The 15,206-nt window shown below is 38.8% G+C and overlaps 1 protein-coding gene across 8 annotated transcripts in view; it reads left to right on the top strand.

The window, feature by feature from the left end:
* The window catches only part of OSBPL6 (oxysterol binding protein like 6), a 94,070-nt gene that overhangs the window by 55,187 nt on the left and 23,677 nt on the right, over positions 1-15,206 (top strand). For 5 of the 8 annotated variants that reach the window (XM_033231012.1, XM_033231014.1, XM_033231011.1 and 2 more), the window contains 3 exons: positions 365-498; positions 11,500-11,607; positions 13,258-13,395. In XM_033231012.1, the coding sequence (XP_033086903.1) occupies positions 365-498; positions 11,500-11,607; positions 13,258-13,395 (380 nt within the window). The remainder of the gene's footprint in view (positions 1-364; positions 499-11,499; positions 11,608-13,257; positions 13,396-15,206) is intronic. The other 3 variants (XM_033231017.1, XM_033231016.1, XM_033231015.1) reach the window with 1 other exon arrangement.

The raw sequence follows: 15,206 nt of genomic DNA, 5'->3' as shown, positions 1-15,206 counted from the left end.
TGCCTGTAGTCCCATCTACTCGGGAGGCTGAGGCAGGAGAATGGCGTGAACTCGGGAGGCGGAGCTTGCAATGAGACGAGATCCGGCCACTGCACTCCAGCCTGGGCGACAGAGCGAGACTCCGTCTCAAAAAAAAAAAAAAAAAAACCGAATTTTTCACTCAGATCAATTGCCATTGTAATACTTGTGTGGAGTATAGATATTCTGATAAAGATTCCTTTTGAAGGCTAATTTTTAATTAGACCATTACATAGCCTTTCCAGAAAAATGTCTATTTGTGAGTGAAGGTCTGGAGAAATTTATAATGTTGTGTATTCTTTCTGCACATATCTAACAGTTTTTTCTCACTTTTCTCCCCACCCAGTACATTCTCTTTTGAAGTCTGCATTTAATAGCATAGCTATAGAGAAGGAGAAGCTGAAGCAGATGGTTTCCGAGCAGGATCACAGTAAAGGCCACAGCACGCAGATGGCACGGCTCCGACAGTCACTGTCTCAGGTAGACGAGAGTGTGTGTTTGCATGTACATGACATACTCCCTACCCTGTAAGACGAAAGATCAAAAGATGGGGAGCTGGCAGGGAGGTGGCTAGTCATGGGGATAGTACAGTTTGCGGAAATTCCCCCAAAAGACTGCAGTGTCGGTATTAGATTGTATTACTTTTCTTCCCCAAAATGTCAAGGTAAGAGTGAAAATAAACCAAACTTGTTTGTAAGCATATAATGGTAATTTTGGCCAGTTGAACACTTAATGCTTCTCTAAGGTCATTTATAAGGTAGCCCTGGATTTTGAAAAAAGAATCATGCATTTATTTGACCTATACATCTGAAATGTGTTCCAGGATATATTCAGTCCAATAGTAAATATTTTTTTAAAAGGTACTAGATCTTCCACACTTAGTATTTTTCCCACTTACATCTTAATCTGTTGAAAATTACTGATTACTATCACCCATTTTTTCCTTTTCTGATTTGCACTCTTGAGGTTTTCTTCCTAAGTTATGCTTCCTGAACTAGACTTTTCTATTTCAATATATATTATAGAGTTGATCTTATTAATACTAATCAAATCCCTATGTATCTATATCAAAGTTGAAATTTCTGATAAAAATCCTTTAGAGCTGTGCTTATGCTTTTTTCAACTGTGTAGTTCCTTAGAAGTATTTTCTTTAGACTATAAATGCTCTGACTTTAACTCCTTTGAGAATTCAATGTTGTAATGTGATTTTGTGAGAACTCGGTGTTTATATAAAATATTATTCGCTTCCTGGTGCCTTGGATCAGAGTGAAGGAGCAAGCAAATCCTGGGTAAGTGGTTCTCCGTGTGGAGCAGATCCTGCTTGAACAGTTTCCCTCAGTCCCTAAAAAGTAGACTTACACTGTGTCACCATGTTTTATGTCCCTGAACTGTCGGCGTATTTTGAATGTTAAGTTTCATGTCATGGATGTTGTTATCTGGGCCACACTTTCTTCATTATCCATAAAACACTGTCAGCTGAGGGGCATATGCTGCTTCCAGTACAAAGCCAGGGGTCTCAGGAGCATGAGCGTGAAAATCCGCTATGATTCTGCCAGTGTGCAGAGGGCTTTATTTAGAAGAACATTTTAATGGCTTTCCCTGGACCCTTCTCATGTTATGGATAGGTCGAACACTCAGTTGACATTAACTGATCTTCCAAATCATTATTCTGAAAGTATTGTGAATTGGAAAGATCAAAATAATGGTCGAGTAAACATTCAAATGTCATCCTGTAAACATATAAAATACATTCTTGTCCCCCTAAATGTTGCAACGGTTCCTTCAGATGTATTTAGTGATGGAGGCTTAGAGATAGAAGTCAAGCTTTACTAAGAAAAACAAGAAAACATTTGTTTCTTGCTTACCTGCTTGCTTGCTTTTATTTGCTTGTAGGTGAAACAGAGAATGGTAAATAGAGAGCTTGGGTCGGGCTTCAGGTGAAATTAGAAATAATTATGAAGAGAAATCTTACAACAGTTATTCATTTGTTCATTCCCTTATTCATTGTATTCCATTCAGGTGACTATATGCTAGGTATTATGCAAGGTACAGAACACCACGGTAAAAGTAGCCCTGGCCATGTTCCCAGCAAGCTCATGATCTGATTCATGAGATGAGCAGGAAACAGTGAAATGGAGCACGCCGTAGTACATTCACAGCAGTACATGGTGGTGCAGATTTCCAGGGCTCTGTTTGCTCAGAGGAATGGGAGATCCCTGAGCTGAGAGCAGAGCCACAGATCAGGCTTCTTGGAGGAATCAGACCTTCAACCTGGCCTGAATAGACAGCAACCGCTCACAAGGAAGGGCCGGATGCTAATATGACAAAAGTAAAATAGAGCAAAATTTGATCAACTGTGCTTCCTTCGGGTTAAAATATTTCCCTCTCTTGTCAAAACATATTTATTTGCATTTAAAGGTAGAGCCTCAATAGATTTTTGTTGGATTGTTTGTTATTGTTATTTATTTTTACAAAAAAATCTCGATTTTAGCCTTGAAAGATGTGAAAATAATTTGGAACTATTAAGTTTCAAATAGACTGTTACAGCCTATCCAACAGATAATTCAGTGTTTGCAGTTGTGTGTCATCCCAGCATTTTGGTGATGTTCACATTCCCATGTGTGTCCATGCCCTCCCCTCGGGGTAGTCGCACCCCCACTGGCTATCTATTCCCATCACCTCTAAGTGTGGACTCCTTTTTGGAAACCACAGCAGGCTTTGCTTAAGGTATTTAAGTTTACTGACAGTTCACTCCTTTCTAACAAATTGCTATTCATGGTTAGGCCGTGGGAGAGATGTCTGGAGAACGACAGGTAGTTTGTAGTGGAAGAAGTATGAGATGAACAAGGAAGAATTACTCTTAAGAGTAGCTGATTAAGTAGGCAAGAACCAGCTCATAAGGGACTACACAAAGGGTTTTGGATTTATCCTGTCAGTGAAGGGAGGGCTTAACAATTTTAACTGGTAAATGATAATGCCAGAAATTAGAATTATTAGGGCATATTTTTGCATATTAGAAAGATTACTCTGGTACAGTATGGAGGGTAGGTGGAATTGGGAGCAAGACTAGTTTGACAGATTCTTATGGTATTTGAGATAATTTGAGAATAGCTTGTACACTTGGAATAATATTCCTAAACTGAGGAAGTGCCATGCCAGCATTGGTAGAAGGAGGGAATACATTTCAAAGACACCCAGGAGGGAGAATCAGCATGGCTTGGAGATCAGCAGCATATTAGAAAGGGACAAGAACACAAAATCAAGACAGTCCAGGGTTTTTACTTGGATAACTGGGTATGTGAAAGTTATTTTCCCCAAGGTGGGACTATAAGAGGAGCTGGTTTGCTTTAGGTATATGATGATGGATTTCTGTGGAGATTGAGGTGTCTGTGGGGCATTTTACAGGCAATTAGATATTTATGTCTAGAGCTCAGAAGACAGGTCTAGGCTAGAGAGGAAGATGGATGCCCCTGCATACCAGGGCAGTTATAGATGTTGATGAATTGCATTGCAGTCAGAATAAAAGGGTCAGTGGTGCTCCTGCTGCTATAGAGAACATTAACATTTAAACAACAGGCCGGCCGGGCGTGGTGGCTCACACCTGTAATCCCAGCACTTTGGGAGGCCGAGATGGGTGGATCATGAAGCCAGGAGTTCGAGACCAGCCTGGCTAATAGGCAAAACCCCATCTCTACTGAAAATACAAACATTAACTGGGCGTGGTGGTGGGCTCCTGTAATCCTAGCTATTTGGGAGACTGAGGCAGGAGAATCACTTGAACCTAGGAGACGGAGGTTGCAGTGAGCTGAGATCGTGCCATTGCACTCCAGCCTGAGCAACGAGAGAGCGAAACCCCATCTCAAAAAGAAAAAAAAAAATAAAAAAGGCCAAGTGGCCGGGCGCGGTGGCTCGCACCTTAATCCCAGCACTTTAGGAGGCCAAGGCTGGTGGATCACCTGAGGTCAGGAGTTTGAAACCAGCCTGGCCAACATGGCAAAACCCCATCTCTACAAAATGTAAAAATTAGCCAGGCTTGATGGCACATGCCTGTAGTCCCAGCTACTTGGAAGGCTGAGGCAGGAGAATTGCTTGCACCCAGGAGGCAGAGGTTGCAGTGAGCCGAGATCACTCTAGCCTGGGCAACAGAGCAAGACTCTTGTCGCAAAAAAATAAAATAAAATAAGACAGGCCAAGAAAGAGAAGCCATTGATGGAGACTCAGGGGAAGCAGCCAAAGGATTTAGAAGTGATGACCATTGAGACCAAGGGGAGTTTCAATAATCTCAGGAAGGAAAAGGTTAACGGAATCCAATTTAGTAGCAACCAATATATAGACTGACCATTAGCCCTGGAATTTGGCAGTCTCAGCATCTTTGTATCTTGACAAAAAGGGCCAGCAGATAAGGAAATAGTGAGGGCAGAAAGCAACTGATCAGCCCTCCTCGTTGGCCAACTCTGTTCTCGCTGTCCCTCTTTTAATGTAGCGCTTAAGATTGATCAAGTACTAATTAGCTTGAGTACATTGAGACCATTGTTCTCCCTGTTCTGAGTATGTTTTTGAATTAGTATAACTTCACATTATAGTGTCATTATAGGCAGCCTAAAGACATGGTTGATCCGTATTCAAATGTCATCAGTTAAACTCCCAGATATTTTTCTGGGGTCCAGAAAAAAAGCCAGGTGTCCCTCAGAGAGAGGAGGAGGGAGAGAGACTGAGTTTAAATAACATCTTTAGGACAAGCACAGTGGCTTATGCCTATAATCCCAATTCTTTGGGAGGTGGAGGCAGGAGAATTCCTTGCACCCAGGAGTTCAAGATTGCAGTGAGCCATGATACCACCACCGCACTCCAGCCTGGGCAACAGAGCAAGATCCTGTCTCTAAAGCAAACAAACAAATTTATTTAGTAGTCCAAAACTTTTAAAGCTTATGTTTTATTTGACATAAGTCCTATTTGATGTATGTCTATGATTAAAGTGCTGCATTTCAACAAGGCTTTAAGTATATCAGACTCAGCAAATTTTATCATCTTTTTCAAAGGCACATAGTAGATAAAATACTTGAAATTAGCATTTTTACAACATGCTCAGCATAAATTGTTACCTGCCTTGAGCAACCAACAATTTGCACAGTCTAATGAATTGCTCTTCTTAAGTAATATCACTTCGACCAGCCTGGCCAACATGGTGAAACCCCGTCTCTACTAAAAATACAAAAAAATTAGCTGGGTGTGGTAGCAGGTGCCTGTAATCCCAGCTACTCGGGAGGCTGAGGCAGGAGAATTGCTTGAACCCAGGAGGCAGAGGTTGCAGTGAGCCAAGATCATGCCATTGCACTCCAGCCTTTGCGACACAGCAAGACTCTGTCTCAAAAAAATAAAAATAACTAAAGTAATATTACTTCTCCGATCCATATGTACACAAAAACATATGTAATTCTGTTATTTAACCCCTATGAAACTTAAACTTTTACACTTGAGGGAGCCTAGATGTTGGACCCAAGCCTGTAGGACAGGACATTTTATGTGGCATCTATCCCTTATAAATGAGTTTATTTCACATCAGCTATAATTTCATATCTTTTTTTGTTTGTTTTTTGGAGGCAGAGTCTTGCTCTGTTGCCCTGTTTGGAGTACAGTGACGCAGTCTCAGCTCACTGCAACCTCCACCTCCCAGGTTCAAGTGATTCTCCTGCCACAGCTTCCCAACTAGCTGGTATTACAGGCATGTGCCACCACGTCTGGCTAATTTTTTGTATTTTTAGTAGAGATGGGATTTCACCATGTTGCCCAGGCTGGTCTCGAACTCCTGTCCTCAAGTGATCCTCCCACCTCGGACTCCTGAAGTGCTGGGGTTATAGGCATGAACCACTGCACCCAGCTTATGTCTTGTTTAATGCAGTACCCTGAACACCAAAATGAAATAGTCTGTAATAAGACTAAGGCAACCTCAGCACCCCAGATTATCATAATAATAAAAATCCAACTCATCTTGAGCCTATCTTCAATACATTACACTTTATCACTGTTACTAGTTTGATTCCTGGCCCCAGAAATTCTGCACAGCTTGTGTTAAATGCAGTGAGAGTTGGGCTCATATAAATGTGAATAATGGAATATGACCCATCTATTCCAGCTAGAATCACTGTATTTTATTAAATCAAGATGCCATCAGTTGTTACATGCATCATCATTTTGTGCATTACTGAGAAAGGGAAAAAAACACACTGTCAATTGAACTGACACAGTGCTTCAGAGGCAGAGAAAATGGGGGGATATGTGCATCTTAGAATCAGCAAAATGTAGTAAATATGAGAATTGAAGCAAAAAAATTGCTTAACATACTATATAGTAGCATAATCTAAAATCTCAGTCATATCTGTCATCCTCTCTGTCCACAACATTTCACATACCCAAATAATTATTCCGTGATGAAATAAAAGTTGCAAATGTATTTGTTTATTCCTGGATTTCATAGTTCCCTGAGACTCGGCCAAATTTGTTGTATGTGAAGATACTCTTTATAGAATCCTTATATCTTCTTTAAACTTTAAATTGTCGTCATTTTGAACATAATTTGGCAATATTTATTAAAAGCCTTAAAATGTTTTTACCCTTTTACCCTGTAAGTCCATGGCTGATATGTCTATTAATGCTGAAATTTAGAAAACAATCATGCACATATTCATGGCAGTATTATTTGTACTAGTAAAAATCAGTAACAGCATAAGTGTCCAATAGTAGGAAATACTTGCTGATGCAACTATTAAAATTATGTGTGTGAAGAGTTTGAAACAAAATAACTGCTTATGTGCAAAGAATAAGGGGCAGATACAGTATGTAAACCGTGCACCCACTAAGCAATATTTAAAAATACAGAGGAAAAAAATCTAGAAAGAAATGAGCCAAACTACTAACAGTCGGGTAGTAAGATGCATTTTTTAAAACTTTTTCTATATTTTGCATTTTCCAAATATACTTTAATGGTATTTTTGTAATTGAAAAAACAAGTGATTTTTAAGAGAAACCCAGGATTTGGTTTTTGACAGCTCTAGCTTTGACAGTTTCCATGCTCATTTTCTCATTCCTTTTGAACCAGTTTTATTTTTATCTAAAGGGTTTAAATTTATGATGATTTCATCTTGCCATATGTTTCATATCCTTCTCCAGCCATTAGGCTTCTATGTTTTTCTCATAGAACCCACAGTTCCATTTAGTAAAATGTTTATGCCAGAGTCTCACCCAGCCTAAGATAAATCTTCACCTAGGAATTACCTGCCAGGGTTGATGAATGGTAGTTAGTAGCTAAGGAGGTGGCAATTTAGGTAATTGATTCTGGCTCAAATCTTTAAGACAGTAACTTATTTTATACATTGGAAAGGAATTGTGCATTTCTTGGATATATTAGACTTGAAATGTGCATAAGGGACATGAGGTGTGGGGAAATGAGCATGCATTGTAGTTTTTAGTGGAATCCAAGCTCAGTAAAGCAAGTGGTGAGAATATGCATAAAACCTGCTGAGTGAAGAATCTGTGCCCAGTTCCTGGCTTCAAGGTGCTTCCTCCCTGTTAGGCCTTTGGTCCTGTATGCCACTAACAGCAATGTTACTGCCGACAAGTCTCCACGGCTCTTCTTTCTCGTTGGCTGGAACCAGGGGCTGGTCCTCTGCTTCCTTTTTCCTTGCTTATGCCACTGCTCACTCCTCTTGGGTACATTCCCTACTTTATTTCTGCCATCTTCTAGGCCCTTTTCTGTCGTCACGAAGAGCATCATTTCCCTGACAATACTTGTCCCAAAGTTTCCATGATATTATTATAGAAACATGGTATTATTAGATAAAAATAATTTTCAGGGTAGGAAATAATAAATGTAGACCTAAGCACTACCTGAAAGCTCATGGCACTTGGTTGCAGCAAACTTCATAAACAGCCTGTACGATCAAGGCAAAAGGAGGAGGATGCGCAGAAAGGGGCTGTTGCATGCTCAGTTGCTGGCTTAGACTTTTCACCACTGGGGTTGCCAGAGTGGGAACGGTCTTGATTTCCATGCTTCCTGTGCTATGTAACAGCTACTCTTTTCTACCACTGCATAGATATTATTAATAAAATGATATATTTTAAACTTTTAGCTTTGAACTCAACATGCTTAACATCTGGCTTCAAATCATAGCAGCAGAGATGAGTCTGCTACTTTTGTCTCAATTCTAAAAGTGATTAAAATAAGAACTAGCAAAATGTATCATTGTGTAGTTAAAATGGAACCAAACTGTTTTGTTTTGGCACAGTGTTAGCATTTTGGCAGGAGAGCGTAATTCTTTGCCAGTAGTGGTGAACTACAGCAGATCTTTGGCTTTGAGTATTTGCCATCATTAAAAAAAAAAAATGGTTTTGAAGTTTGAAAAAATTTACATTAAAACATTTACATTAAAAAATTTAACAATGAAAGTACTTCTATTTTTCTTCAGCTTAATAAAATATACTTTTTTTTTTTTTTGAGACACAGTCTTTCAGTATTGCCCAGGCTGAAGTGCAGTGACACAATCTTGGCTCAGTGCAACCTCCACCTCAAGAGTTAAAGTGATTCTCCTACCTCAGCCTCCTGAGTAGCTGGGACTGTAGACGTGTGCCACCTCACCCAGCTAATTTTTGTATTATTAGTAGAGTTGGGGTTTCACCATGTTGGCCAGGCTGGTCTCGAACTCCTGACCTCAAGTGATCCATCTGTCTTGGTCTCCCAAAGTGCTCAGGTTATAGACATGAGCAACCATGCCTGGCTTTCATCTTAATAAGAAATACTTTAAGATTTCTCTCTTTTGCTCCCATGCTACTCTTTTTGCCGTCAATGGAAGAGAGAACAGGGTTTCAATAATAAGAGAATTAAGTAAGAACATAGGTGATAAAACTCTTTCCAGACCATCCCAGCGAATGCGAAAGTAAACTTTGCATAGAATGTAAAAATACCTTGAGTGTGCTCTTATCAGAGAGCCAAATACTGATGATTTGCCCCATGAAGTATAGACATTCCTATGAACCGTATTGTAAGCATCAGAAAATCCCCAAACCCAGAATTATTTTTGCACTATTCTGGATGCTAGTTCATCTTCATAATGATAACCAAGAGGCACTGTGCAGGATTCTGACTTAGCGTTTCAATCAAATTTGTATGTTTATTTAATACAACCCCAGAAAGGTTAGATAACTTGGTGAAGACTACTTAGCCCTGAGATCAAGAGAACCTGATCTTCTGACTCCCAGGCCAGAATTTTTATTTTTCACATCACGTCTAAGAAAAAGAATAAATTATATTTAATTTAAAAACCTCTTAGTTCATTTCTTACTGACATTAATGGCGAGATGTTAGACTGTGATTCTGGGCTGGGCAGGGTAACTCCTGCCTGTAATCCCAGCACTTTGGGAGGCTGAGGCCAGAGGATCACTTGAGGTCCGGAGTTTGAGACCAGCCTGGTGAACATGGCAAAACTTCATCTCTACTAAAAATACAAAAATTAGCCAGATGTGGTGGTGCACACTTGTAATCCCAGCTACTTAGGAGGCTGAGGCATGAGAGTCACTTGAACCCGGGAGTCCGAGGTTGCAGTGAGCTGAAATCACACCACTGCACTCCAGCCTGGGTGACAGAGCAAGACTCTGTCTCAAAACAAACAAACAACAACAACAACAACAAAAACTGATTCTGCAATTAAAACTATCAAATAGCCTCCCACTTACATGGCACCAAAGCATATATGGTTCCAAATATTTCAGTAACTAAGGCAACTATGCATTTACCTGTAGGCAGAGAACGAAGAAGAAATCAGCATCTTTTGTGGTCCTAACATATAGGAGAAAGGCCAACAGTACTCACTAAAGATAAGAGTAATGCAGTGTTGTTGTTGGTTTTTTGTTTTTGTTTTTGTTTTCTCATTCTAAGTGTTTGAGATTTTGCTCCAAGAAAAATGATCCTGAGCACTTTCTCAGGTTGAAAAGATACTAGGAGTCTTCCTTTGAGGCACATGGTTTATCTACTAAGAATGTTATCACCTTCTTCCCCCTAAAACATTCCTGTTTTCTCAGATAGTCAGAGACTTATTTCCTCCTATCTCCAAATATAATGATTGTAGAATCTGTATCCACCTTTAATCCATCAATGTGACAGTCCTCCAGATCAAGTATATGATTTGACATATTTTACAAACCAGTTCTAACAGCTTCAAACAAAAGCCAAAGGCTGCAAGTGATAGTTCTGTCCTCAAAAAGCAAAAACTGGGTTGAGGGAGGGAAAGACACGGGGACTAGGATGGAGAGAGGAGAGAAAAGGCAATGAAGAGTTTAGCTACTTTGTATTTACCCTGGGTGTTTTAATAGGTACAGAGTTGTAATAATGAGATTATATTTCTGTATGTATTGGTTTACTGTATTCATTGGCTCTGAATGAAGCAGAATGCCCATTCCCTGAAGCAGATACCCTCTTTACTAGGCACAGACATTTATATCTTTATATCTTCTAATTGCTGATCTTAATGGGAAGGAAAAGAAAGCTGTCTTTTCACTGGGCCTTGTCTTCTCACAAGTCTTTAACTTGAGGCTTGATACAATTCCAATTAGCTACATCTGTATTCTATAAATGGAACATGTTTCTGTGTATCAGTGGGATGTTCCTTACCAGAGGATTCACTGTACCTTTGTCAACAGGGTCCTTGTAGGGATGCCATGCTTATGTAAAACTTTTCTCTTCTTGTAATAAATGCAGTTGCTCCACATACTAAACTGTGTTGTAGCAAGTAGTATTTTACTGATGCTAACTTAAAGCATGTTGGAGGTAGTGTCATGTAGAGAACTTAGAGTTGGTGTACTTTCAGTGCTATGTTCTTATTATGGTTGTCAGTGTCTACACTGTTCATTGAAGACACCTTTTTGTTTGCACTTAAGTTAGTTCTGCAGCATTGTCATATATATTATGTGCTCCTGGAAAATGAAAATACAGATGTTTTCTTTAAACAGATGAAAATCTAATTCTATAAACTAAAGCCAGTTCATTCTATTTCTAACTAATTTTAAGGTAACTACCCAGTTTTGAGACAACTCCCAAACTTTAGAAACTGGAACAAAAATGTGAAAGAATTTTCAATGAAAACAATAGTTTTCATCATAGGCTGCAAAAAGTAATATATATGTAGTGGTAGACTGGGCTTGAGTATAATGGGCCTCACTCTAAAGGAAAGAAAATTCCATGAATCACTTTTATGAAATCTGTTAACTCAGCCCACCAACCTGCAAAGTAGCAATCTTATATTACAAAAAATTAATACCTTATTTTTGAGCCATTTATTTACTCCTTGCTGGTAGGGTCTGGCTCATGATGGCTTCAAAAGTTAGAGCTAAGAACATCACAGACATTATTGTCTAACTTGTACCTGCGTACTTGTTCTGTTTTATGCTTGCTTATTAATTTTAAATTACATGTGTGGTTTTTGTTATTTTAAGGCACTCAACCAGAATGCTGAACTAAGGAGTCGTTTGAACAGAATACATTCAGAGTCTATTATTTGTGATCAGGTTGTCAGTGTAAATATTATTCCTAGCCCTGATGAGGTAAGACTCATTTTAAATAGATGCAGAGTACCTATTTTTTTAGCGTCTAAATTTGCTGCATATTTTTGTTTATTTATATCCAGTTCTTTCACTATTAATAAAGGTTCTCTCCATAAATATTTGTGTCGCTGACAGTTCAATGTTCTTTGAAGTAAAGGATATATAAGAGCTTGGCATCATTTATTCCTGGTGATCAGTGTCTATTTTTATTTATTCTTGTGTTCACCTGATACCACTGAATATTTGATTTATATATCTACTCCAGCTTGTTAATTTTCAGTGTCTGTCTCATTCGTCATTAGAAATGTTCATTAGCATCAAATGGCCGGTGAAATGTTGCAAAAAAAAAAAAAAAAAATTTAGCTGAGAAGGTTGCTAAGTGAAAGTGTTCTTAAGGTTTGTTTGAAAGCCCTAAGGACAGAAGTCGCCTGACCTTGTTAAGATAATGCTAATGGTACTGCTGCAGCTACTACTGCTGCTGCTGCTGCTAATTAATAGCTGACATGTGTCAAGGTAATGCTTACTATGTGCTAGGTATTGTGTTAACGACTTTGCATGTGTGATCTCATTGACACGCTCAACAACCCTCTGTGTTAGGTGGTATTATTATTCCATTTTTCAGATTGAAGAAATGTTAAGAGAATAGGAGAACATTCAGTATTTGGGCTAAACTTAAGTGTATAATTCTATTTATGACTCTCCATAAAATTATTACTTTATAACATGAGAACTTACACTTTTTAGCAGTAATGTTAGAGCTTTATATACAGTGATGATATATGTAACAAGTTGAGAGATTTAACTGATTTTAAGGTCATATTTGTACCAAAAACATACATTTTACTAGAAATCTATAGGTACAAGGGTTCTAACCTCTTAGGAAATACTATCTCAAAACAACTTGTCTTTGACTTACGTTTTCCACCCTAAATTCATTCACCTCCATGGGCTCTGTATTCTCTAATAATACTTATATTCACTCAACTGCCCAGAATCTAGAAGTATTTCTAAAATTTGTCATTCAAAAATAATTTGATAATCTCAGTTGGAATCTTCTTTTCAACCTGAAATGTGCACTAGAATATATATCTCTCTCTCTCTTACATTTTTAATTGAAACTTGAATAGCTTCCTTGAAAACTATCACTTACTGAATAAAAATATAATCTGAAATAAGGTTCAGTATTCCAGTCATGTGTTTTATTGGTTAAAATTCATGATCACATTGCAAAATGACATATATAGTCTGTCTCAAAAATTAGTTTTATAGATTTTCTTAGCATGTCTCTAGTAGTTTCTACAAATATTTCTTCATGTTTAATGTACCATTAGAATATGACAGAGCTAAGAATAAGAGAATGAAGTTGTCTCTACAGCCAATCAGGGTATTCATAGCAGCTTAACCTGACTCAGTATCAATCAACCAAAGATTTAAAATCAAGGCACAGTACAAACACCTTTCAACTATTCCTTTTGGGGTCTTTAGACACATTGGAAGGAAACGTATACGGTGGTCGTTACTGAATTGCAACTTGTGGCCGCCACTTTTTAACATACAGTATTAAAGAGTATAAATCTGGCTAATTTAAAGGAATAGCTATTCTAACAGGGGGAAAAGCAATTACACTGTGTATGCTTCTGTCTTCTGCAGGCTGGTGAGCAAATCCATGTCAGTCTCCCCCTATCACAGCAAGTAGCCAATGAGAGCCGCCTCTCCATGTCAGAGTCTGTTTCTGAGTTCTTTGATGCCCAAGAGGTGCTCATCTCTGCAAGTTCATCAGAGAATGAGGTATGTATGCCTTCTTGACTTGTTAGCCTCAACATCTTGTGACTGAGTTTGAGTTAAAGAAAATAAAACTGTGAAACTTTTTGGTGGTTACTTTCATTTTTTTCTTTTTTGTTTACATCATAGTAAGATGCCCAAATTGTAGCAAAGCTAAAAGCACGCAAACTATATCAGTTACCAATTACTGAGTGCTTAACGTTTCTGAGCATCAAGAATTTAAATTTGATGAATTAAGGGGAAGAATCAACATTTATTGGAGTGTCTTCCATGATTCATATTTCAGGGTAACAAAAGAGTTTATGACAGAGCTCTTTATAGAAGGAGACTAGCTAATAAATATAGAAAGAATGAGAGAATTAGGAAAGCACCATTCACGCACATACACTGACACATATATATTAGATATTTTCGCTAGGGACATGAATTTAAGATTAGAAGGATACTATGTAGCACATAGCTAGTTGGGTAATTATGGTGTTTGGAGGTTAACCACTGACTATCATAAAAGCTGTACTGAATTGCTCTTCATGCTTATGATTCTTGCCAAGGTCTTGGAAACAGGGAACCTCTTCCTTGGTCAGGTTGCAGAAATTAGTTCTTTTACTACAGTGTAGTCAACTTTTTTTGGCATGAGGAAAGCAGCCAAAACTCTTTTCCACACAGCTGATTAGGAATTTTGTCATTTGGGATTGCAAATCTGTACTGCATTTTTACAAAAAAGAAATGAAATCATTGCTAAACATTATTTCCATATGCATAGAAAACAGATTGGAAGGAAACATCCTGACAATTAGTAGTAGTTGTTTTTGGATGTTTGAAATTATGAGTGATTTTAGAAACAAAGACAAAGTAGAAAAGAGAAAGCAATAATGAATACGTATCATTTTTATAATGGGAGAAAAGTAAAATAGAATTCTTGTATCAAATACTGAATTTGTCAGCATACCAAGGCATGCACCTGCCTCTCAGATCCCAAGGCATGCATGAACAGGTTCACAGAGACTTCCATTCGCAGGCTGGAATGCTAATTTAATGATCTGTGATGGTAACTGATACATACTCTCAGATGGACAGAATAATCATCCTTGCTAATTAGTGCGTCTTTTCCTGTAGGCAAATCTGCATGGCAAGCCTAATTCTAGTCAGAGAGTGCCTGGTGAGCAAGGGACATGAGTAAACTTAAGGGTAGAGGGCCAGAATATTAGAGCTCCATACTCAGCCTCCATCATAGGGATACTCTGCCACAAAGACTTGGTATTTGTGTCTGCCTGCACCCCCAGGGACCACCATACTATCGATAATGCTACCAAAATTTCCTTTTCTGACTTTGCCTCCTGAGCTCCCATTGCTGACCCATCCTTCATCCTTTTGTTGTTGTTGTGTTTGTTTGTTTGTTTTTGTTTTTCTTTTTGTTTTGAGATGGAGTTTTGCTCTTGTTGCCCAGGCTGGAGAGCAGTGGTACGATCTCGGCTCACCGCAACCTCTGCCTCCCGGGTTCAAGTGATTCTCCTGCCTCAGCCTCCCAAGTAGCGGGGATTACAGGCATGTGCCACCATGCCCTGCTAATTTTGTTTTTTTAGTAGAGATGGGGTTTCTCCATGTTGGTCAGGCTGGTCTCAAATTCCCGACTTCAGGTGATCTGCCCACCTCAGCCTCCCAAGGTGCTGGGGTTACAGGCGTGAGCCACTGTGCCTGACCCCTTCATCCTTCTTTAGTCAGGTTACAGTCAGACTTGACCGTGCATTATCTGAGTTCTGACCTATCATCTGATGACTTCCTAGCTTACCTCTCTGAGAGCTATTTCCGAGTCCCTG

Source organism: Trachypithecus francoisi, unplaced genomic scaffold, assembly GCF_009764315.1.
Source record: "Trachypithecus francoisi isolate TF-2019V2 unplaced genomic scaffold, Tfra_2.0 Lachesis_group13, whole genome shotgun sequence".
Taxonomy (NCBI): domain Eukaryota; kingdom Metazoa; phylum Chordata; class Mammalia; order Primates; family Cercopithecidae; genus Trachypithecus; species Trachypithecus francoisi.
The sequence above is the reverse complement of the archived record's forward strand: the minus strand, read 5'-3'. Positions and strand labels throughout refer to the sequence as shown.